This window comes from Temnothorax americanus, unplaced genomic scaffold (genome assembly GCF_048541705.1).
Source record: "Temnothorax americanus isolate GAGA-0224 unplaced genomic scaffold, ASM4854170v1 Scaffold39, whole genome shotgun sequence".
Taxonomy (NCBI): Eukaryota; Metazoa; Arthropoda; class Insecta; order Hymenoptera; family Formicidae; genus Temnothorax; species Temnothorax americanus.
Genome location: NW_027509536.1, coordinates 721,672 through 746,487, shown reverse-complemented (window position 1 = coordinate 746,487; position 24,816 = coordinate 721,672). Strand labels below are relative to the sequence as shown.

Genomic DNA, 24,816 nt, shown 5'->3' with positions numbered 1-24,816 from the left:
GACCGTCTTTTTCTTTCGTCTTGAACGATTCTTAAATCAATACTGGCGAAATAACGCGTTTCTTTTCGAGATTATATCCGACTCGATTGAAAACAGTAGCTCTAAAAGACGCGTTCGTTCAAATAGAAAGCAATTCTTAACCGCAGCTTTCAATTCACATAAGATTCTATTGCTTCTGAAATAGAATAATAGTGAAAGAAATAACATCTTCACAATAATAATTTGTCGAAAAATGTTAATTTTTTATATACTGTAATAATAATGTAATAATTTTCAACAATGAGTCTTCTAATTAATTTTTCTGTATTATAGTCCATGAATCAAGGGAAAAGATCAAAGACAAAAAGTTGCGTGTTTTGTAACAATTCTCGCATTTTATATTTAAAAAGCGACGCTAATCTCTCTCGAGCAACTGACACAGAATTTTTTTTTTACTGCAGTTTAAAACGCGCTCGGAAAGTACGGCTTTCGCAAAAGAGAGCCAACCGGAAGTTGGCTGGCGCTCGATGGAAATGTCTTCTCCGTCTTCTTTGTCGTGACAATAAGAAATGTCGAGTTGATATATTCGCGAAAATTCTCTTTATCTTTTCTCAACGTTGCGCGCGATGCACGAAACGCGCGGCGGCATTAAATCAAATTCATGCGTAACTGGTTTTTGCTTTAATTCTGTAGCGGAGCTTGCCGATTAGCGCCGATGATTAGCATATTCGCTAGAGTGCAGTGGATTATACGGTATCACGTACCTATATATACATGGAAAATATCCGTGCGATTTGTCTATTTGGGAATAACAAGCGGCGCTATGTACCTATATATAATATATATAGTAAATCTGGCGCAGCATAACTGCACATAAATGCGATCATGCGATTAACAAGCTACCGTTTATACATTATAACGCGCGGATTAATAATATAAGTATTATTATAATATATTATTATCGTAAATGCTCACATTACCCACGACATATAATTTGATCGACGGGATTTATGGCGGTGTTCAATAAGGCACATTAACGATCGACCTCGCCACATTTGATAACCCGATTAATGGACTACGGCTATGATAATGAACGTGAAGGGAAATACAGCCGCTGGCACTCGCCATACGCACCGCTAATTGGATTTTCTTTGTGAAGAAATTCTGCGGATATATACGTATTAAAAAGCCCCGCTATTAGCCGGCCTGACAATCCTTTGAAACGACGCAAACGTTTTGATGACGTGAATGACGACGAGTGTGTCGCGAGTCGCCGTTTCTTCGGTGAATATAAATGTGTTCAATTACGAGCGCGCGTATAATAGGCAAATAGCCTCGTATCCTCCACATCAAACGATTAAATGTATCGCATTTGCGCTAGCTCTCTGCATGTTTCTTCATACCATTGTTGCTCACGCGGAAGCGAAGGCACTCCGAGGCATGGCAAGTCGAACGCGATGTTATACATATATGCATAACCGTGATACCGATAATCAACCGAGTCCAGAATCGCGAAACAATAATGATATATGATATAGTAGTCGCCGTGGAGCACGTACCGGGAAGCGTTAAATTGTTTTTTATTTTCATCTTGAGAATTGGAGAAGATTATATCGCGCCAGTATATTAAATGTCACCTCGTAAAATTTATTACCCGCAAATAATAAACTGACCGCGCGCCATTCGTTATGTCTTTGTGCAACCAGGTTTTCCATAAACGAAAATGACGCGATAAAAGTAATAAATAAATTCAAGTCCAAATTTATTAATGTGCGAATTAAGCGATTGACGGTTTGCATGCGTTGAAGCTAGTCGACAAGTCAGCATAAATAATTTGGCGCGTACTACAATGCGCGATTTTAGGTATAACATTTGTAAACGTCGCGTCGCCGCGGCTGTATTATGCTTTCGTTCCGCACGTGATATGTGTCAGAAAATGAATGAGACTCGATTAAACTAATTGGTGTTTCCATCGTGCATATTGAGAGATGTACTTCGCTATTTATGAGCAATCAATTTAATGGGGTATCTAATTATTGTAATGCAACCCTTAACTCCGACTGTACTGAGGTATTTGTGATGATAATTACATTTATCAAATAAACATTTCCCGGTCAATATTTCTAGCGCTTCAAATGAATAAAAAAATTCGTTGGGAGCAAAATGCGGATGATATCTGATGTATGTTTAAAATGTTTTTATTGCTACTTCTCACTTTCAAATCTAGAAGTATCAATAATCTCGTTCTCATAGCATGTGCGTGACTTTCTCTGTCTGTCTCTCTCTCTTTCTTTCTCTCTCTCCTTATCAGTTAAAGATTAATTATAATTTAATTGCAGCCATGCAATTTACTCGTGATAACTTTCTTTGAATTTCGCGTGTTGCTTCAGCCCACCCATTAAATTGGCGATGTACCGCACGAAACCACCTCGTAAAAATTACGCGAATTGAAACAGTTTCACGAGCGGTCTCGCGCATATATGAAATTATATGAAAAGATCAGTCGTGTATATGTGGTCCGAGCTATAAAAGCCGAGATACGCGCAGTCTCGTATCTCAGATCGTAAATCAAGAAGCTCGATCCCGACGCAGGTACGATTCCAGGGGCGATAAGAGGCTTCCAGGGCTGAGAGAAGGAAGACCCTCCTGTGTGTCGTACAGGGAAACCCGTTCAGAGAAACCTGAGTCTTTCACATTCGCGGATTCGTTTTAATCGCGGAGCGCTCGGTCGCAATTCCGATGACCTATGCACGGCGGAGGGTCTGACCCAGATCGTCTAAATCTACTGCAATTTGCACTTGACGCGTTTGCCGACAACGGGGAGGAAAGTGGTCAGTCGACGACTCTTTCGTCGGCGTGCTATCACGCCCTGCCGGTTTTCGCGGATTTATTTCTCAAATACGAACAACGACGTATAAATATCTTGTATCGAGGAGCGCCTGCTTTGCAACACGATGCACACAGATGCGCCGAGATATGTAAATTAGAGATTTACACTGCCACATATATAAAAAAAAATAAGTTAGTGAATATAATAAGTAAATATGATACGATATATGTTACGTTACAATAGCACACCATTAGCGAAAAGATATAACAAATTGCAAAACTATATAGTTGCAGAACAGAGATAAAACTAATCTTATAATTCACTAAGAAGTGCGTAAAATTTTAATTTTGATATAATTGAAGGACTCGAGTTATTTTAACAGAGATTTATTTCGAAGAAAGAGAAAAGTTAACAGTCGAAGGATATATAGGTTGAATAATTATACCAAATTTATAGTAACAGTAATGATCGATAGAAAATAAAAATTTAGAATGTTCTTTTAGATTTTTCGAAATCAAGCAAGCACAAGGCGAGGCGAGCGAAAGCTCGCGAATAAAAAGCAATAGTAAACGTCGGTGACGAGCTCGTAAAAACGTATTTACGTGGATTACGCGAATTCCAACCAAGAAACGGAGTTTTTACTCAGCGAAAGCACAGACGGCGGGGTAGCACCGGACGAGATCACGAGCCGGAAGCAGCTCGCTTTTCAGCACTCTCCCGCGCTTATTGCGCCTCAGTCGTCAGAAGCTCAATTAAAATTCCCACGGAAATTTCTTATTCGCTCGGGATACTTATCCCGACGGGCGACCGTAGCCCGGCGTTGTACGACATGTTAACGTCGCGGAATTTCCCCGGGCTATTTTTCTCCCGGTGCAATTTCAACGGCGGCGTACTATCACTTGGAAACGGGCACGTGGGTTAACGGCTATAACGATAAGGCTAACGTAATTCTGTCCGCCCTTCGCGCGAGATATCGCGGTCGCAGCCGGGGCAGTTTAGAGCCATGCCTCCTCTAGAAGCCCCGTGTCGAGTGTTCGGCGATTAATCTCGGGTACAGAATGCCCGGCGACGTAACCGGCGATTATGAAGCTTTTAATTTTTACGTTTTGTCACGTACCGCCCGTTGAGAGCGCGCCTGAATTAATTTTCCGATTGCGAGTACTGTGTTACAAACTACTGACACAAGATGTACACAATCACTTCCCTGAACAATTCTTCTTTTATCTTATTGCTGCAGAAATAAAGATATATATATATACGCAACATTTGACGGTACTGTTATTTTTTTCTGCGAATTTGTCAAATAGGATACTTGCTTAAATAAATTGGTAATTGCTCTAATAAAAATGAAAATTACACAAAAATATTTAGACAAATGTAAAGAGATTTTCTTCATATTTTTTATAAAGTAACACAGATCTGATTTTATTTTATTACATCTAAAGAAAGTGTAACTATTGGTACATGTGGTTAATTTTTTCGCAATTAAATTTGCTGGTCATTTTTATGCTTCTCTCGATCAAATGTTAACATCTTCCTTAAATCCTAAATGACCGTAAAAACACACGGGACGGTGAGAAGAGCTTTCGACAAGTTTGCGATACAAAAGCGATGAGATCTTAACGAGCATCCCCGCGTAGTTAATCAATCTTCATTCCGGTACTTAATTACTCACAAACTTACTCACACGGCGCGTGAAAAGGCGTATCGAGTGTTGTTTCCCATTACGGGAACAAAGCCGGCAAATAAACGACAATTAAGATAACACTCGTATCGACACTGACGATCTTCCCACTCGTTGATAAATACGCAATTTAAGCGGAACATCAGCCATCTCTTTGATTTATGGCTTTTTATCGGTTTTTATTGCGCGCTTGTAAAAACGAGCAAGTGATAAAACCCATATAAAAAAGAATATATTTTATTTTTAATAATTTATTATTCATTATTGTGATATAAATTTTCTTTTTAATATATTAACCAATTGCTTTGTATAAATCTTTAATATCTACAGTCTGTCCTACATTTATCGCACTTTTTCCCGTTGCGTTCATGGATTTTTCATCAATTTGAAGCAAATATTTCTTTTTATTAAAGCACGATAATCTCAACGAGGAAGATTTTTTTATTCGGAAATATTAAACGCACGTATAATTTCACACGTTCGAATAACTTATTTTTTGTATTAAAGAACGCAAATGTGCAAATACGATAAATTCCCTCTAAATAAATAATAGGATGATATATAGATTTTATGTGTAACTTTATTAACGACAAAATGCGTGCGATAAAATGGTTAGCCACTTGTTCCCGCGAATTAACACGTAGACATACTGTCAACGATCCTTCATGGGTCGGTAGTGCTGCTACGTAAATCAAAGTTCGAGATTCCAATACACTTACACTTGTCACGCTTGCTTGCTCAAGCGCAACACCTTTGCTCTGTGTGTAGAGCGGCACATGTCGCGATCTTAAGACCTGTTGATCGAGCGGAATCAAGTTCCTTGTTACCGAACAATGTCTTACATGGTGCTTAGACAATACGCAAACAAACTTCAATGATCTTGGCCGTGCAACTAGCCTCTCTGAAACACTGGTCCCTCGATAGCCCTTGATTAACCGTTTCTATAAGAATACGAGTGTTACGGCAATTTCTTATTGTTTTATTTTTAATTTTTTTATTTCTAATTGTTTTATTTCTAATTTTGATTGTTTAACTTGCATCTGTTAATGCTTTGCATTGATGAAAGTATCCGAAAAGTATCTTATTTATTACTTCTGTATTATATTTTGTACAGAATCACAGAATTAATGACTTGTTGTACGTGCAACAAGTCATTAATGCTTCCAAACGTGCTGAACGTTGCATTCATGCAACGTTATATTGATTAACAATAGAAATACAATTGACCACGTTTTACCCATTTCATACGATTAATCGTTGTTCAGTTTCACAGTTACTTATCGATTACAACAAAGTAGTATATATACATTCTACATGCTCGAAAATAACTAATTGCGTACGTGCGTAACAAGCTTTACATATAAATATTTGTTGTGACTGAATAAATACTAGCCGTCGTAATTGTATGATGTCCGTATTGCTATTTTAATAAAATCATTTAATGAATAATTGTCGTTATACTAATTATAGTGACTTGTCGATTATTTCGATTACGGACAATGACTTAAAACTCGAAAACGTTTATTCTTTCTTCCTTCGATGATTCTCTCTCTTCGTACATATACATGCGCGTATTGGTCGATATATGTATGTCGATTATCTAATGATTTTGATATTTTTGTGCAAAAAGATCTTTTGTACAAAAAGAAAATGTAAAAAAGTGAAAAAAAAAAGGAAAAAAAAGGTATTTAATTATGAAAAGCATCATTAATAGAAATATATAGTACTTATTTGGTTATTTATTATATTGCCCTTTTCTTACAAGCCTTCAGTCTTAAATAATATTTTTATTAAAAAGCGCATTGCTGGTTTTGTAAGTTATTAATATATAAATGCTGTCGTGTTTAATTATCCGTATAAAGATGTATCTTAAAGGAATCTGTGAATTTGTCAATAAATTACTATTTTGTGCGAAATAGCGCGAAACTATCGGAATGACCAGTATACTTGCGTCAATAACCAGTTTCTCATTAATGGCAAAATCCAGCCACCAATTACTCCAGCCATGATTAGTGCTGCGCGAGAAAGATAAATAGCTTCGTAAACACGTCGCGACAGCCGGTGCTCGCAATGCTCCACCGGTGATTATTAATGATCGAGATTAGAATTTTATATGACTTGATGCATCACGCGTAGTTTCTCTTTCACGCGTTCCAACGCGGTAATACGCATGTTTCTAATATATCAGCGCATTTATCGTCCTTATCGCTTCGCGCAGCACGGCGAAAAATTGTATTGCGGGTGGTGCGAACTGTCACACCGTGATTTATTTCGCGCAACGTTGTCTCGTGAGATTATCAACGGAAATTTATTCGGTCAATGAGCGTGTGATCAATTACACTTTTAATCGCGTTACTCGTAATAAACGGCTAAGTCACTCGTTACATTAACACGGGCATCCGTCGAGCTTAAATATTCATGCAGTATGCAAAAGTAATATTAATAATTATATTACATATTATGAGACACAAATATTGCATGTGGGTATTATACATATAAATTATATCGATTAATACAAATTTGCATAATCACCGTTTGGTACCATTGTCGAAGTAGAGTTAAAAATGTCACAAATTAAAATTAAAATATTTTATGAGTTAGCAATCAGGAATAACGAGCCGTATATATTTTTTAAATATGTAAATTTAATTTCACAGAATTGACAAAATTATTTTATCGACAATGTAGCATGTGATTCTCATTAAATAATTTGATGAAATTATCCTTAGAATGAGATATATATAAGTTACTGATACCCAATAATGATATTTTAAATTTAAAATAAGAATAATAAAAAATTGTTTTAATCTCTTTATTATATTTTTTTAATATACTAGATTGCGATTTATTAGAATACTTTCTGTTATTATTTATGTATAATGTAAGTTTGTTTTAAAATTGATCGACATTATATGACGATACGTGACATTAGCATATAATTCGGGCCGCCCAACGTCGTTCATTTAGAGCGACCAGTTTTTCTCAATGAGATAACCGTGCATATCTCTGACTTTGGCACTTAAGGCAATGGTAGCGCTCCTCACCCCGCAGCACTTTGTCGAAGTAAGGGATCAAAGCCTTTGTAATTCTATACGACGCCGCGACGCTACATGAAAGCGGCCTCGCTCGAGCGATTCCTTGAGAGACCCCGCGTGTGCCACGTAATACCCGCAAGCGGTCAATTCGAAAACCCCATGTCGAGAATTCGTCTATCTCTAGCATGTATTAATATAATGCAAAAGGAATTTGTGATTAACCGCCCGCATAGATGGATTCATATCGGAGTTAGTAAATTGTCGAGCTTTAGTAGCGATGATTTCGTGAACAGTGTGAACGATAACATCTTCGCATACGTATATTATAATAGCTCAAAGAGTATAATGTAAAATATCGTACAATATACATAATACTATGGTGCAATTCGAAATCAATAATAAAACATTTTGCAAATTTATTATACGTTTTCTTGTTGAGCGTCATGAAAAGAGAGAAAAAAGAAATGAGTGAGCTGTATATTGGGAATAGTAAAATTATTGTAAATAACTTACATTAGACTTTAATAGATTATTTATTAAATCTTAATTAGATAAGGGGGGTTACACGCGATTTATTTTTATTTTCCAGTATATTTTTAAAGCTTTATATGCCAAAATAAATGAATTAATAATCTAAGTTTTATCGGGAAGCATATATAGTGCGAAATTAATCAATTTTCATGATATATATTTTAAAAAAAATTTTGTCACTTAATGAACGCAACTTCCACGTCCATTGCAACTGACTCGGTAATAAAAAGGCGGAAGATAACAGCGATACATCATAAATCGAAGTGCGGAAATCGCGGTCCAATTCACTTTGCATTTAATTCTCAATGTTGAAGATAAGACGTAGTCATTAAAGCAAATAATGTGCGAATTTCGCTGAGAAAATGGAAGACGACAAAACATTTGAACGAACGGACCTATACATCTCGCGCTTACATCTCATTCGCCTTTAATTAAAGCTGTTTCTGCCACCGTTGGGAATTCTTTATCACGTTACGTCGTTGCATTTCCTTCGTCGTGTGAGGTGGTATCGCGTCGCGAAGAAGCAAGTAGGGATCTCGTAAAAATTATGGGAAGTAGTCGCCGCAATTAAATGTAACGACGCGCATATTTAACTTGTGCCTTATGCAAATTGTATTTTCCCTTTTATTGTACGCGACAGAATTTTCTCATGTGCATGCAAGCATACGATTTCTGGCTGTCTCACAAGTTAATATTGTAATTATCGTAATAGATTGCAACAGCAATATTATTATATATTCTATATGGTGCATTATTCCCCGACGTGACTTAAGTGAGCTCCGATAAAACTATAATTGTCATGCACCGGTTCGTTCCTCTCAACGTCGCGCCTTCGAAAAATTATGCGTTCCTTTGTCCAGCAGAAGAAGCCGCATTAATTGAAAAGGGTATTCCCTTTGTTCGTGTAGTTAATTACACGTAATTTACATTATCATAATGGATCCAAGGATGAGCGCGGCTTTGCAAAATCCATGAACACGTATATTAGGTAAGATAATATGGAATTGCATTCGCAGCATCGCTCTGTGATATGCTGGTGCTACTATGGTTGCCTATACATGAATCCGCTTAATTCTGATGCGTTTATATAGTGCATGCTTAACAAAAGATAGTAGAAATATTCAAACAGTATTTTCATAACTGGTGTGATCACTACGCTCGATTTACTCTCATTTTTAATTTTACAAAAATTTTAATCACAAATATTTTTACGGTAAAGGAATGGTCTTGCTTATAAAAACGTTAACAATACAACATTGAGAAAATTGACCATATAGATTTTAAATATTTGATTTAAATAATAGAATATTATATTACACTTTATACCTCTCAGGATTATCTATTTGTTCTTTACGAACGAACACTCATTCAATTGCTACTCTCTTTAGCTCTTCTTTACGAATATTATTTCCTTTGATAAACTCACATGTATTTTCATCCAATTTGTAGTTTGTAAATTTCAGTGCTTGTTACCCATTCCACTGATTCTCAGATTGCTCTTTCTCTCACATTTTCTTCAGTCTATTATTCTTACATTTTCCTTTAGATAATCTTCCTTATTCTACTGATATTTTTTTCTCTCTTCTTACTCTACAACTTCTTATCTATTATATGGGTAATTTATATATGTCTTTATTTTTTAAGAAGATGAAATGTGATTAGAGATTAATTTATTATCATAGTATATATAATTATCTTATTTAAAATAAGATAATATTCAAGCTTAAATCTACACAATAAAGATATAAATATAGAGCTAAATTAAACACGTAATGAAAAAAAAAATATTAACAATTCTGCAACAATTAACAGAATGTTTGCTCGTTATCAAAACGTAGTCAAGTCGTAAATTGGAGCGGGTGAGTTTTATTTTTTAAGAAGATGAAATGTGATTAGAGATTAATTTATTATCATAGTATATATAATTATCTTATTTAAAATAAGATAATATTCAAGCTTAAATCTACACAATAAAGATATAAATATAGAGCTAAATTAAACACGTAATGAAAAAAAAAATATTAACAATTCTGCAACAATTAACAGAATGTTTGCTCGTTATCAAAACGTAGTCAAGTCGTAAATTGGAGCGGGTGAGTTATGTCTGCGACGATGTGCACTAAATGTTATCGCACGCAGTTATAAGATTCTCGCTATTGTGTCATAATGCAACTCGGCGTTTAATGTGAACAAATGTAAGCACTATCTAAAGCAAATGGAGATCTCTATTCTCTTACGCTTAGTCATGATATATTGTGTGGGGGTCCACTGGTGGTTTTCCCTTTTGATTAAATCTCCGCGATTGCTGGCGATCCGGTTAAAGCTACGTAATGACGAGCGGATAATCAGTCCCAAGTAGAGGAGGAGTTAAGTAATTTGTGAAAGTAACGCCGACGGCAGGCGAAGCGCGCCCATCGAATGGCGGCCGGCTAGGTGCCTGATTAAACTTTCGCTATCCGGCCTATTCGAGGCGTCTTGATTAAATTCACAGCGGGTAAGGACCCCGCTTTCAGGCCGATGAGAGCGGCTTTCTCGACACGTGCCAAGCCCTCGAAGGGAACAAAATCTGCGCACCCGAATCCTAGAATCCGAACCCGCGGCGAATCTCGCATCCCGTCTGGCAAACTGAGTTACGTGATCGCGCATTGCGGAAAATTACGCGTCAAGCCGCGTTATGGCTTTTAAGGTAAACAGGCACTAAACTCCGAAATACAGCAGTACCGGCAGTACGCCGTGCAAAACGGCACACAAAATGCATTTGTTGATGCATAAACAAAATGCACGTGCAAAATTATGTTACGCCTCGGCGCGGTGCTTAAAGTCGAAATATATAAAGATGAAATATGATAGCAAGATATATACGTAATAAATAAAAATGTTTATATTTTAATAAATATCAAAATTGGACGCTCACAAAATTTTACGATATTTACACGTTTGTAACTTTGCGTAGTTACATATAAGACATTATAAAATATGGTATTTGGTAAGGTGCAAATTTTAATGAAAAAAATTATACGTATACGAAACCATTTGAAAAATATTTTTGCAAATTTACAACTTAAATAACACTGTACTATTACGCTGCACATAACAGATATATAACGTTTGAATTTGATGTAATACAGTATTGCAAACTATATTTCAAACAGATTCATTCGACAGCAACTCAAATATTTAAGTGACCCAGATTAAATAAAAAGCAATCAGGCTATAGTGCGCAGTTTCTCTATATACAAAGTTTTGGATAAAACATTTGATTTCTGATAAATACAATAGCATATAATTTAATTAGTTAAACGCTTTTAGTGCGAATAATTAACTTTAAATATAAAAGTTATACACAATTGTATATATATATGTATTGTATTATATTCAATAAAAATAATACATGCATAATAGGTACGTATCAAAAAGTCGAAAAGCCAATATGTCCAACATATCCGCGGGCGCAAGTTCTCCTAAAATAAATCAATATTGACAGCGTAGCCACACTAAAATCGTCAGCATGTCGCATGAAATCCGCATACCATACTCTGTGTATGCTTATATTACAATGGTGAAAATAGAAATGTGTGATAGAAACCCATTGTGTGATTTAATATATGTAAAATTTAATTAAACGCACGCGTTTAACTTACAAATTACATGCCTTTATTACTTGTCTAATATTTATAATTTCACGTGTCTCTTTTTAATTGACACGGGGAGCCAACATATATGTTTAAAACTTTTATAATTTTATTGAAAATAATAAAAATTATATTCTAATATTGTCAACATTTTATCTCATATCTATATTTCCGTTTTTTTTTCTCTTCTGATCGGAATATCTTTCGTCTGTCTCATAATCTGTGTAGGCCTTATTTATAACATTTTTTCCACCGTTTCTTAATAAGCGTTTTTAATACAATCTATGTCAATTCATATTTGCGAAATTGAATTTTGCACACTACAGTTTAAAAAATAAATATCGAGTTACACAATCAACATTGTTAATTGCTTAATTACTGGTCGGCGGCAGGCGAGGGCGACCCGTTGGTCCGATATCAGAAACGCGTAATATTTCGCGAAATGAAAAACGGATTATGCAATTGTATCGTTATGTATTTAATTGTGCCGGTCGTTGAAGTATTATCGTAACACGGGAGCGAAAATTCACTTAATTTGCGATCGTAGCACAGAACGTAAACGTAATCCAACCCCCGATACGCGATCTGGTGTATTTAATTAAATTTGAGATAAGATTTACCGAACCTGATACGATGCAAAGTGGAAGATAGATGTGTTGGTAAACAACCATTAATGTATTGCTATTTCATTCGCATATGACTTGTTGTCGCACTGTCAATCAGTTTTATTTATATTTTTTATTTGTTTCGGCTTTATACTGTTCTGTTAAAAAAATACAACATTTTGTTAATTCGACGCATCTTGGCAAATTAATGATTACAAAATAAACAAGATCAAAATTATAAATAATTTGGTGAAAAGTATGAGAGAAAACTACGCGACAATCTTTTATATATTATGCATTAATATCCATAATAAACAGAATATTTTATCTGTTTTTCATTATCTCTATGAGGTTTAGAACAAGTTAAGATTAAAGAAGAATAGTTTATTCATTATTCGTTTGTACTCACTCTTCCCGTTCCGACGATCATTTTTTTAGCTTCCGGAAGCGCGTGGAAGTTTAATTGCGGTTCTCCGAATCTCATCATATGCTAATCGTCTCTTTTCGCGGTTTTTATAGAGCGTGACTCTGCGCAAAGTACGAAATTCGATTTAAAGTTGAACACGATAGACGAACGAGGTAGTGGCGGACGAAAGTATTCGCGGCGGAGCCTCTGTTCTCGGTAATATCCTAGCGGATTTTTAGACGGCGTAGCCATAAAAGGTTTTGATGTCTCGATCAATCACCTCATCCGACTGATATTGGACGAACCGCGGCAGGCACCAGCATCAATCTTTGATTATCCATCCTACAACGCCTCTCGCTCGATCTCTCACTCGATCTCTCGCTCGATCTCTCCGTTGTTTTTAGGCGCAACCGCGAGGCGAGGACGATTTATGGATTTGCTATTATATTATAGGTGCTTTCCAGTTAACGATACAAGTCGTCACAAACGTCACTCTATCTTTGTTGTTCACTAGATATTGAAAAAAGACAGAATGATGCTTGTGTTGACTTGAGTCGCTAACTGAAAAACACCCTATATTTACCTCTCGTAAGGCATTTGAGTCTCAATATATATAATAGAATTCTTTCAAGTAAGCTTTCAGGAACTTTACGACATCGCGTTTAGAGCCACAAACGACTGTGATCAGACAGATATATTATACATAAAAAATGCAAGAACATCAGCTTAATATGCATATTTTTTATAACTTTATAGAAGTTTTATTTTGCAAATTGCAAACTTTAAACAATTACATTTTCTATAAATGCAATGGCTAGACTTATTATGTTACCTCAATTTTAATTATCGTTGTAGTAATTGTAAATATGTACAACAAAGAACATAATTACTAGAATGTCGAATCTATGTCTTCTAATAAGCATTATGACGAGAGATTTTTGATGAACAAAGCACAATACTACGGCGACGTTTCATCTAGCAGAAATAAGGCTAAAACAATGTGACATATTTTGGATATAAAAAAAAATCATTAGCATGCGATCTTTATTGCAATCTTTACGGGTTAAACGTCTTTATGACGACTTTGTTATTATAAGCGAATACATATTTGGAATTAACCTGATGGTAATCCTCGTTTTCGTTATCATCCTTATCCTTCCAAATAGGTTCCACTGCTTCGTATATCCATGGTGATGTTGGAACAGAAGAGCCTTATCGGCTGCAGCAAACATTAATGCAGTTGCCTGAGTCACGCTTGAACTCGAAAATATTTCATATAAGCTGTGACATTAAGATAACGGGAACAACGATTTACATATTACATCGCGATATTAAATGAAACGTGTCATGCCTGCTTATGTACGAAAGCGACACTTATTCCTGACTCTGACGAATTTGCATAATGAGAGTTAAAGTATATATACCTTCGATACTAATTTCATATATTTTCCAGTGAAATAACGATTGCAAAATGAATAATGCGGCCATTATATATTTTTGGAATTATATTTTACATAATTCCTTTTTTTTTTTTTAATTACAGTAAGAATATAAACAAACTTGTGTTTTATAACTGCCGTCTACCGTCTTTATATCTATTTTTGATACTCGAAAGCAAAGTTATTTTAATAGATGTTACAATCAATAATATATATGGTAAATTTAAGTAAAATTAAATAATTGTAATAATTAATTGTAAGCATAAAATGTGTTGAACTCTGTAATTAAAAATTAAATGGTGAGTAATCTGTATGTGCAAATCAAGCGATATTTTCTTTTGTAACAACCGTTATTTTCCAGTAATTTGCGATCGCTATAAACGTTTCTGATGATAATTCTATTTCTATAGAACAATTTTTTTAAAGGTATTCCTAACAAGTCTAAAGCGTGTTTGTTAAACTACATTGCATTTAAATTAAAAAAATTAATTGGATTATTAGAATCTGGCTTGTTTATGTTTAAAAATAATATAAATTTTCAAACTGTTAAGTGTATTGTCGTTAAATAAATAATCAGTGTGTAAATTCTATCGATATTTTTGGCTTTGCAAAATTTAATTATATCTGTGTGTAAACATTTTATTTTTTATATATTTTTTCTTTTCTATATATATATATATATATATATATATATATATATATATATATCGTACATATATAACAATACACAATACAATTATAATGAATATTATGTGTTTTTACGCTATATGTTTTGTTGCAAAATTTACATTATATATTTATTTCTCACAAATATTTTAATTACTATTTCACCCTTTCGGATGAAATCCCTATCATCCCAATAGTATCAGTGGCTACGGCTCATATGTCGCGCAAATAAAAACTTTAATGTACAACTATTGTTATTATACAAGTATCATTTGAAGAGCCGCGTAACATTATTCACTCACACTGATGCATAAAGAAACTCGAGCTTGTATATATGGAAAAAAAAGCTGCGCGTTATCGTATTTCAGTGGAACCCGAGCGTTGCTTTTTTGAATTTGATATACACCGAGGTAGCGGGACGCGTGTCAAATTGCTTCCACTTCGTCGTGACATGCATGAAATTTTAGCGAGGCCTTTTCCCTAACGTCAGACGCCGCGCCGCGCACATCGCGATAAAGCCGCTTTCACGGTGATCCGCTTCCTCACCGGCAAAATTTTACATGGCGCGTCAAACTCACGATGCCCATCAAAATACGCCACATTATGCTGTTCTCATCTGCGAATGGAGGAAGCGTACCAAAAAGTTCTTCCCGCTTCTTCTCCCCGCCGACGTGAATTTATCGCTCGTTCTTGTAATATCGGCGAATTCTTCCTATCTTCCGCGCTTTATTCCGGCCAACGTAAGGAGACGGCGAAGATTTCCGCGCGATAGAAATTAAATAAAAAGTTAACCATTGATGGAATACCTGTCTGCCTGTACTTTGTACGTACTTATGTACTTATTGGATTGAGGGCACGCTAGTATACTTTATGAAATATTCGTGTAACGTTATGATATAGGCCAATCCTCGATGTTGTTAAGTCAACACTAAGTTACTGTTTAATTCAGAGTATTTTTCAAACGGTTTTATTGAACTGCAGACAAGTTTGAAGCACGATTAAATCGTTGAAGAGAATACAGTAGCGGAATACTGCTACTATTTTCGCAGTTTTCATATAATCAGATTACAATCCAGAATCCCCACGCTTTTAAAATCTCGATTACTGATTTCAGTCTCTACGTTGCGTCAATTTCAAAACATCAAAACAAAATAACGTTGATAATTAAATTAAAGGTGCGTTCCACTTAACGCTCACAACGCTCGCGAGCATCATTTCGTCCTTGTTTAACATTTGACAAGCAACAAGGATGAAATGATTCCACGAGCGTTGCGAGCGTTACGTGGAACGCACCCTATAATGCTAAAAAGATAATACGCGCCAATGTTTCTCATTCAAAGCGTGATTTCATAAATCAAATTTAGGAGTAAAATTTTGTTTTCACAACACTGTTACGAATAACAATTCTGCTGGAGAAAAGTAATTTTGTTGCCAATTATTGATGATTAAAAATTTACACATTTTAATTATTCCCAATTATAATTATTATTCTCAATTATAAACAAAATTATAATAATTATTCTCAATTATAAACAAAATTTTATTCTTTATTACTATTATATTAAAGATGTGTATAGTAGTCTTTTTATCCCTTTATGTATATACATATCTGTTTTGTAACGGGACATTTTTCTTCGGTATAACAGATTCACATACAAGGAAGGCGGCAGCTTTGAAATTTTAGTTGATTCTAAATGTATCGAAAATTTGTCACATATTCCAAATTACCGCTGACAACTAACCACGTAAGGTATCTCTAACTCTCTAAATTTCTTGGAGTGGGAATACTGCCACTTCAGTGAGATTTTACTCTTTTGGAGTAAGATTCTCACTCCAGTGAGATCTCACTCCAAAAAGAGTAAAATCTTACTCCAAAAGAGTGAAATCTCACTGGAGTAGCAGTATTCCCACTCCAAGAAATTTAGCTCACTCCAAAAAGAGTAAAATCTTACTCCAAAAGAGTGAAATCTCACTGGAGTGGCAGTATTCCCACTCCAAGAAATTTAGAGAGAAGAATTTCCGACGATCGATTAACAAACTTCAACCGATACCAGGCTCCCCGGGTTTGTTAACTTAGACAAAACTCGCCGGACGACTTCCTTGATGTTTCCGCGATCCTCTGTTACAGCTAAAGTTCGTAACTACGTGTGCGTAGATTGTAGCAGCGCCGTAAATAGCAACGTTGTCGTTGAAGCACGTACTCGCGAAACAAAAGATTGGCTAACATGCGGCGAATAAAAATAGAAAAGTTGAATTTACAGGCTTTGCAATCTCTAACATTAGCACTTAGCGAAATTCTGATTATAAATACTTACGGGCTTTATTTAAATACTTTCTTGATCAAAAGAAAGTAAATTTGATATGTTTATTTTAATAATAGGTATAATAAATATAATTTGCAAAATTTATAATTTTAATTATAGATATATACTTTCGAATTGTCTATCGAGTCAGAGATGACACGTTACGTTTCACTTATATTAACAATAGATTGGTTGACACACGATGTTTTTGCGTACAGCGCGCCGTTGCGCGATGTCACAAATCGTTGCGCTATACCATGTTCACGTACTGACATTCGAGCAGGTAAGATGCTGCTTCGTGTATCGTCGTAATATCCTTCAACGCGATTGTGACAAATAATAAAAGAATTTGATTGCATCCTCTCATAGGTATGACTTTGACGAGATGGAAGTACCCCAAGGGTGTGATAAAACGGGAAAGTTAACTTATCCATCATCGATTAATTTGAATAAACAAACCGCAACCGACTTGTCGCGTCGCGCGTTATTTGTTCCGGGAGTGTCATTCAAGTAATCGGATCAAAGGACTTTACTTAAGGCCTATTCTTATCATGGGCTTTATCAAATGGAGTGCCATAGTGTCGTGCTTTTATTAGTCCGCGCGTGATTGTACCCACGAGTGTTTTTCACACGTTCTATGTAAAGAAAGACAACCTTGAATATAATCAAAAAATTTAAATATTTCTTAATTGTTTAAGCCTCTTGTATTTAGAAAAATAATGCAAGAACCTTATAGAATTAAGAACTAGTGCCTAAATTTGTATGTTACTCTATCAAGCAATTGTACTCTTATTCATCGTATTAAAACCATCAAAGAAATGGTGTGAGAGAATCGGTAATGCGTTGTAAATAAATGGCAAAATAGAACTCCTAACGCATGCCAGCTCGTCATCAGATAAGTCTCACCGGGTTACTAATTTGTCACGATGATGTATTATGATGGCGTAATTAGGAGTTGTCGCCCCATGAGTTACAACGGCCTGCAGCAATTCTTGGCTTACCGCGCAATCCACAACACTCTTGCGCATTCCTGAGAATGTGACACAATTGGGCTATTACGGCCATTTATTACGGTGTATAATTGTATTCGGCTTAATTTCACGTTGCGTTTTCGCAGTCGGGAACAATAGTGTCCTGCGACGTTAATGCATTGTCGTTACTGCGAATAGTTGCGCTCTTTATTCGTTACGCTATATAAACGCTAGCCGGAGGTGCGATTTATGTGTGATGTTTTTGTAATTTATCGTCACCTTCGCCGCACGGCCCACGAACGATAAATCTCGCTGCGATGCGTCGAGATTACGGACTCTCACGCCGGCGTTAATCTTCCGACGCGAGGAGAACGCCTGACATCGCCAGGCTTTAATTTAAGATTTTTCTTAATTACAAATTGACAAAGTCCTCACTTTAGACTTAGTGAAGAAATCTCCTTTGTGACAGTGACAAATAATACTTTTGACATAGGTTTCAGTTTTTAGCAATATTTACCAGTTTTTTTATTCTGCACTTTTTTCTTCGGTATTGATTAGAAAAAAATAAGATATATATTAAGAAAGATGATAAAATGTTATATACTTAAATACAAAAGCTTTTGTCGTGCAATTCACGCATAATATATGGGGACGTGCAAAGCTTTTGACTGACAGACAGACAGACGAAGAAAACGGTAATCTAAAATAAGTATGTAAGTTCTAATGCTAAAATGGCAAATATGCAGTTTCTAAACAGTTTTTATTCGTTATTCTCATAAGTTTATAAACTCCGGTCTCCTGTATTTCAATTGCAATAGGTATACATTCTCTCTAGATATTTTTTTATATTTTGGTCATAAATTTTATCTATTTGTTATTAATAATATTTCAATTTGTCTTGTCGTTTAATTTTTCTAAGAATTATAAAGAAGTATCTCTGCAAGAAGTTTTTAAAGAGATATATATATATGAACGACTCATCAGAAATAGGATTAAAGGAAAATAAATTATCAAAAAGAATGACCTCTTTTCCATCGTCTTGTGCGACGACCGAAAATTATAATTGAAATTAGAAGGGTCGTTTTGTCATGCCTTGATCCTTCCTCCACGGGAGGTTGCAACCGGATGTTAAATTGAGCGCGTAATGTCGGACGCGAATCGACATTAATATCCGCGGAATTAACCCGATGCCCGGTATAATTAAATCGATTAATTTCCATTTCCGAGTGGCTCGCGCAATTTTCGAACGCGCTTCGCGATTAATTCCAGGCCCTCTAACGTTCCCGCGATATTTTATACCCGGCCGCAAATCCAATGGCCATGCAATTCGCGATGCATTTAACGGACACGTGAAGCAGTATGAACGTAATTAATTTCGTATTTTTCATAGTACATCAGGTGTATTGGTATCGCGTGTGCTGGCGGTAGAGGTTTATTCTGTAATATTTTAAAATTAAATTTTGAACCCCATACTAGTTAGTTAAGGATACTTTATTTGCCCCAAAGGGGCCTTAAAGGGCGTTTTTGTGGAACGTTCCCAAACCATTACATCCGGCGTTTTTAAAGGGACGTACCCAACCCTGCACAAACTCTACCATCCTCCTCTGATTCTATACAATACAATGCCATACAAACCAAAATCAAAAAACCAAAATCAAAATCAAAATCAAAATCAAAATCAAACTCAAAATCATAAATTTTCAATCAATCAACCTTTTAAATCTTTTGAATCAGAAAACTAATCCACCGTCCCAAACCCTAATTGTCTTTGTCATGAATATTGTCCGGTCATATTCTCCTCCAACCGCCTCTTTCCTCCTCCCACTTCACCTCCCTTCCGTTTATCCACATTCTTCTATTTGTTAACACCACTGCGTTGCCCCTCGTTCTTTCCTCTCTTGCTCTCTCCACCATCTTATGTCTATATGCTCTCTCTTCAAGTGTTAGTTCCTCGTCGACGCCAATCTCCCACCTTCTCCATATCTCATCACATCTTTCTATCACCTCTTCCTTGTCCTCTTCTTCTTCTAGTTCCGTGAAAATTACAATCTTACCATCCACACCAGTCACCTCCCATGCTTTTCTTATCGGTATCTCTCTTCCTGTTACCTTTTCCATTATCGCTTCCAGCATCTCCCTTCTTTCTTTTGGTCCTTCTCCTGCCACTCTCCTCCAGATCAGATTCTTTTTCCTCTTCTCAATTTTTTCTTTTCTCTCTCTCTCTTTTTTTCCTTCCTCCTCCCTCTCTCTTTTCTCTCTTCTTCTTCTTATCTCCTCTTCTCTCTCCTCTATCATTCGCCTCGTCCTGTTCCTCTCCTCTTCCTGTTCCTTCCTTCTGTCGCTTTCCGGCGGTCTTCTCCATTCCTTCTCGCTCTTCTCTCTTCCTCCGTCTCCTTTTTTCTCTGTCGCCCTCTTCCTTCCTTGGCTATCTTGTTTAGCTTCCCGATTCTTCTTGCCTTCACGACCATTATCCGTCCCTTCCGTGATCCTTCCCCCTGAGTCTGTCGAACCCTCGCTCCAATCCCTTCCCCACTCCTCTCTCCACCCTTCTTCCCCTCGTTCTTCCTTTTCTTCCACCATCCTCTTCTCCTCCACTTCCAGTTGGGTTTTTAGCTTTCTCAGTTCCTCTTTGACTTCCATTCCCGTTCGTATTATTTCCTCTTTAATTTCATGCCCGATTTCCCTTAGCTCCCTCGTAATTTCCTTGATCCATCCTGTCTCTTCCCTCTTTCGCGCCGCTGTCTGTACCTCTTCTTTGTCTGCCACTGTGTACATAATGAATTATGTTACTTATTGCGCTGTCCTCCTTCTTTCCTCTCTTTGTAAGCCCTAACCTATCCGCCTTCTTGCCCCATGATTCATCTCTTCTTACTTCTATTCTTACCCCCTCTCCCCCGCTTCTTCTATTTTTTCTTACTTACGATTTTCCTCCATTCTATTCGATTCCTTTCTCCTTCGCATTTCGAACCTACTCTCTTATTCTTTCCGCGATATGCTCTTCACCTGCTCTGCGTTGTGCTTACAGTCCACTTTCTCGTATTCTTTCTCTTGCCAGGCATGCACCGCCGCTCTGTCGACTTTCAGTCGTGCCACCCTATCTCGATCGGCCCTCTCACTCACCGCGTTTCCACCGCAGCGACCTGCGCCACTTCGCTCACTCTCGTGCCGATGTCACTTGCTTTCCTGTCACGCCTTGTCGCCCCGCAGTAGTGCCAACCCGCTCTTTAGGAGGGGCCGGCACTCCGCGCCGCCTCGGCGATCCGCAGTAGTGCCAACCCACTCTTTTGGAGGGGCCGGCACCCCGCGCCGCCTCAGCACCGAACAGCCTCTGTTCCACGCACGTGTCTCCGCTTCCGTGGCTCGCGCATGCCCGTGCTCCCCGCTTCCTCTTCCCTTCTCCGGTCGCCTACCTCAATTGCGTTCCTCCCTCTTCTCTCTTCTTCTCTCCTTCCCTTGTCTTGCTCCGTCCTAACCTCTTTTCTTCCTCGCCGTATTTTCTTGATTTACTTCCGATTTTTCTTGCCCTCCGGCCTTTCTTCAGTTGTACGCCTTCCTCTTTCCTTCCTTCGGGGTTCCCTTTATTCTCTCTTCGTTCCTTGACTCCTACTCCGCCCGTCCTTTCCCTTATTCCTTCTTTCCTTTACGGAGCACCCGTCTTCCTTCCTTACCCAACCGGAAGTCCATCTTGAACCCCCCATACTAAAGCAACAGCTATTAAAGGCACTTTGAGGAAACAGAGGATATATTTAACGAAATCTATCACATTTTACGATAAACTAAGAATCAGAATTTTTTAATAACATAGAGATTTGCTTTTTTATTCTAAATATATAAAGCGGCAAACTTTTCTAACACAGGTCTGATGCTTTCGTCACCCTCGTTCATAAAAGATTACATATAGGACAATTATTCTCTGTTTCTTCTTTGACGAATATTCCAAGCAAATTATGAATATTATCCAGGTAATATAATTTGTATAATACGTAAAAGATTTGCTTATTGATACTTAAAATATTTCCGTTAGAATTTTATTACAATCTTTTCAAATGTCGCTCGATTTTACACTACGTTTCAGATTAAGGATTTACTGGAAGTAATCTCAATTGCTAGCAGAGCTGCGACTACTGAATTCTTCTTATTAACCCTCTTACAAAAAGTCGGTATTTATTTTTAATGCCATATAGTTACACCTGAGAGATATAAGAGACGATATCTTAGCCGCAAGAGACCGCACTTACCAAGAATGTAAAAAAATAAGGTGGAGTTTTATATTAAATGCGACAAAATTGAATTTTGCTTATGCCACACTCATTCAGTTCTACTATATTCTCTTAATAATTATATTTTAATAATAATATTATCTTTTTTAATATTATTTTTGCTTTAACTACTTTATTTTAAAATCAAACGAATGCATAGACCTTTCTGGAATAAGGTAATTAAGCTATCTAAGCCAAATTATCAAAACACAAAAATTTTTATATGGAATTAATTTGTTAATTATTTGCTATACATAAGCCTCCTTAATATACCTCCTTCTGGATTGGCTTACCCGCGTGAGGAGCAACACAGGTAAATCTCTCGGGAAGTTATTCCGTGACGCTGCGACGTCAGTCGTCGTTACAAGCAATTGGCGTGAACCCAGCAATTTTATTCAGAATTAAGTTGTGCCGTTTCAGTCATGGCTTTTACTTAAAAAGATTGCACGCGAGCGAGCGTCGTGTGCACGCAGCGAAGAAACCAGAGACATTTTTGAAACATGTACCCTTAGGAAATAATAATATATTACTTTGCAAAGTAAGTTTGAGTATATGTTTAATAAATAAATTTAGCGTCTATCTTCAAATAATTCAGACGTTACGCTAAGAGAAATAGAGATGGAAAAGTTAAAAGTATAATAATAATTGCATAAAGAGTTTAAGAGATTTATAACTTGTTTCTCTTATTAATTTATGTATTTATATGCAAGGCCGAAATTGAATTCAGTTATACAATAAAAAGTGAAAAATTGATAATATTGTTGCTTCGAATTATTTATAAATGCTGCAACAGTGGAATCACAATGAAGACTATTAGACTATAGCTTCGATGGCTTCATCCATTTGCTGTTTTAAATCATAATATTTACATACGCATGTGCACGTGGTCGATTACGATTATATTATAGATAATAATTCCCGTTATATATATATATATATATATATATTTTTTTCGCGCATACAAACTTGCAAATTTATATTGCGTGATATTTTTGTCGATAAATATACGTACGTTTTAGGATGATTGCCAATGCCATTCAATCAAAACCCCTCTGTATCTTTTATATTCCCTTCTATCTCTAAATCTTGAACGCGTATTGAACGGTTCTTACGTGACTTGTATGGATTTAACGGAACAATAACATTGTTCTTTAGATCCTAAGATATTCTACATATACAACTGAACATATCCGAAGCCACTTAGAGGGCTAACAAATTAACGAAGTTTATGATTTTCATTGCGGACAGGATTCTCCGGCCGTTTGCCGCTGTAAATTAATCTCGCGCGATAGGTGAAAGGAGAGTCTCCATCGGTACTCCCACAGGATTACGTGCTAAGTACAGTTTATTTTGTCGTGGTCGCCGGGCAATCGCGCGATGCGGTAAGATGTGGTTTTCCCCAGGGATTTCAATATTAGGAAATAAGAGACGACAAAACCGCGATTAAACGTTAGGGCACTACAGATGTTTTTTTATGCCATCTTGCTAGCGTTGTTTTCTGCCTAATTGCTTTACAATATTGTCTAATGACAATACATTTAATACCTTTCATAGCTCACAATTTATCCTTCATCATTTATAGCAATTAGTAATGTATTTTGAATAGTATTTTAATTTTGTATTGTATCTGATTTTATATTTTTACATTTTTGTAACACAATTAAATTGTATGTGTGAAATGTTAGGATTAAAGATATTCGGGTTAGTTTCTAATATTCTTTTAATATTCTAAAGTATGTATATAATTTGTAATAAATAACGTGTAATTAATCGTGCAATTAGTGATTAAAATTTGGAGCGTTTTTGGAGCGAAAATTAAAATGCGTTTTGTGGCAAAAAATACAAGTACGAGGACAATATTTAAGATCCCTGAAAATAAAGAAAAATAGTTTATTTAGATTCAAGGTCCGGAATAAGTGCCTCGTTCAGCTGGAAGTAGCAACGCGTACTTGTATATGTGAAAAATTCTTAGTGGTCCTTTCTGCGTTTTGTGCCAATAGGTACAAGTGAAGGGACAGAATTTAAGATCTCTGAAAGCAAAAAAGGAAACAGTTTGTTGAACCACAGGAAGGACCACTAAGAATTTTTAATCTTATTATACAAGTACGCGCTGCTATTTCCGGCTGAACGAGGCACAACCGGACCTCGAATCTCAATAAACTTTTTTTTTACTTTCAGTGATCTTAAATATTGTCCTCGTGCTTGTATTTTTTTGGAACAAAAAGCATTTTAATTTGCGCTCCAAGAACGCTCCAAACTTCAACTACACATAATTAGTAAACGTTACAAAAATAAGTTAGATTAATAGGAATTTATTCCGACGATTTTGCTCCGTTTTACACTTTGGGATTGCTCGCGTTGCTCATTTGCGATCGAGCTTCCCTGGCAACATATTTTAATTTAAAAACCCGAACGCAAAATAAAACATTATTCTGCGGGGTAATCCGCGCGTTATCGACAGCTTGGATTATCCAAT

At 36.3% G+C, this 24,816-nt stretch overlaps 2 protein-coding genes across 2 annotated transcripts; one reads left to right on the top strand and one right to left on the bottom strand.

Moving 5' to 3' along the window:
* LOC143902209 (uncharacterized) overlaps positions 1-24,816 on the top strand; it is a 451,988-nt gene that overhangs the window by 357,648 nt on the left and 69,524 nt on the right.
* LOC143902182 (uncharacterized) lies at positions 19,551-21,764 on the bottom strand. 2 transcript variants are annotated; one of them, XM_077414872.1, is made up of 2 exons: positions 20,916-21,764; positions 19,551-20,846 (listed from the first exon to the last, which is right to left on the bottom strand). In XM_077414872.1, exons 1-2 carry the CDS (start codon positions 20,941-20,943, stop codon positions 19,870-19,872), a joined length of 1,005 nt encoding a protein of 334 aa, XP_077270998.1. In that variant the 5' UTR covers positions 20,944-21,764; the 3' UTR covers positions 19,551-19,869. The 2 variants fall into 2 exon arrangements, with proteins under 2 accessions (XP_077270998.1, XP_077270997.1); XM_077414871.1 differs by having other exon boundaries at positions 21,003-21,764.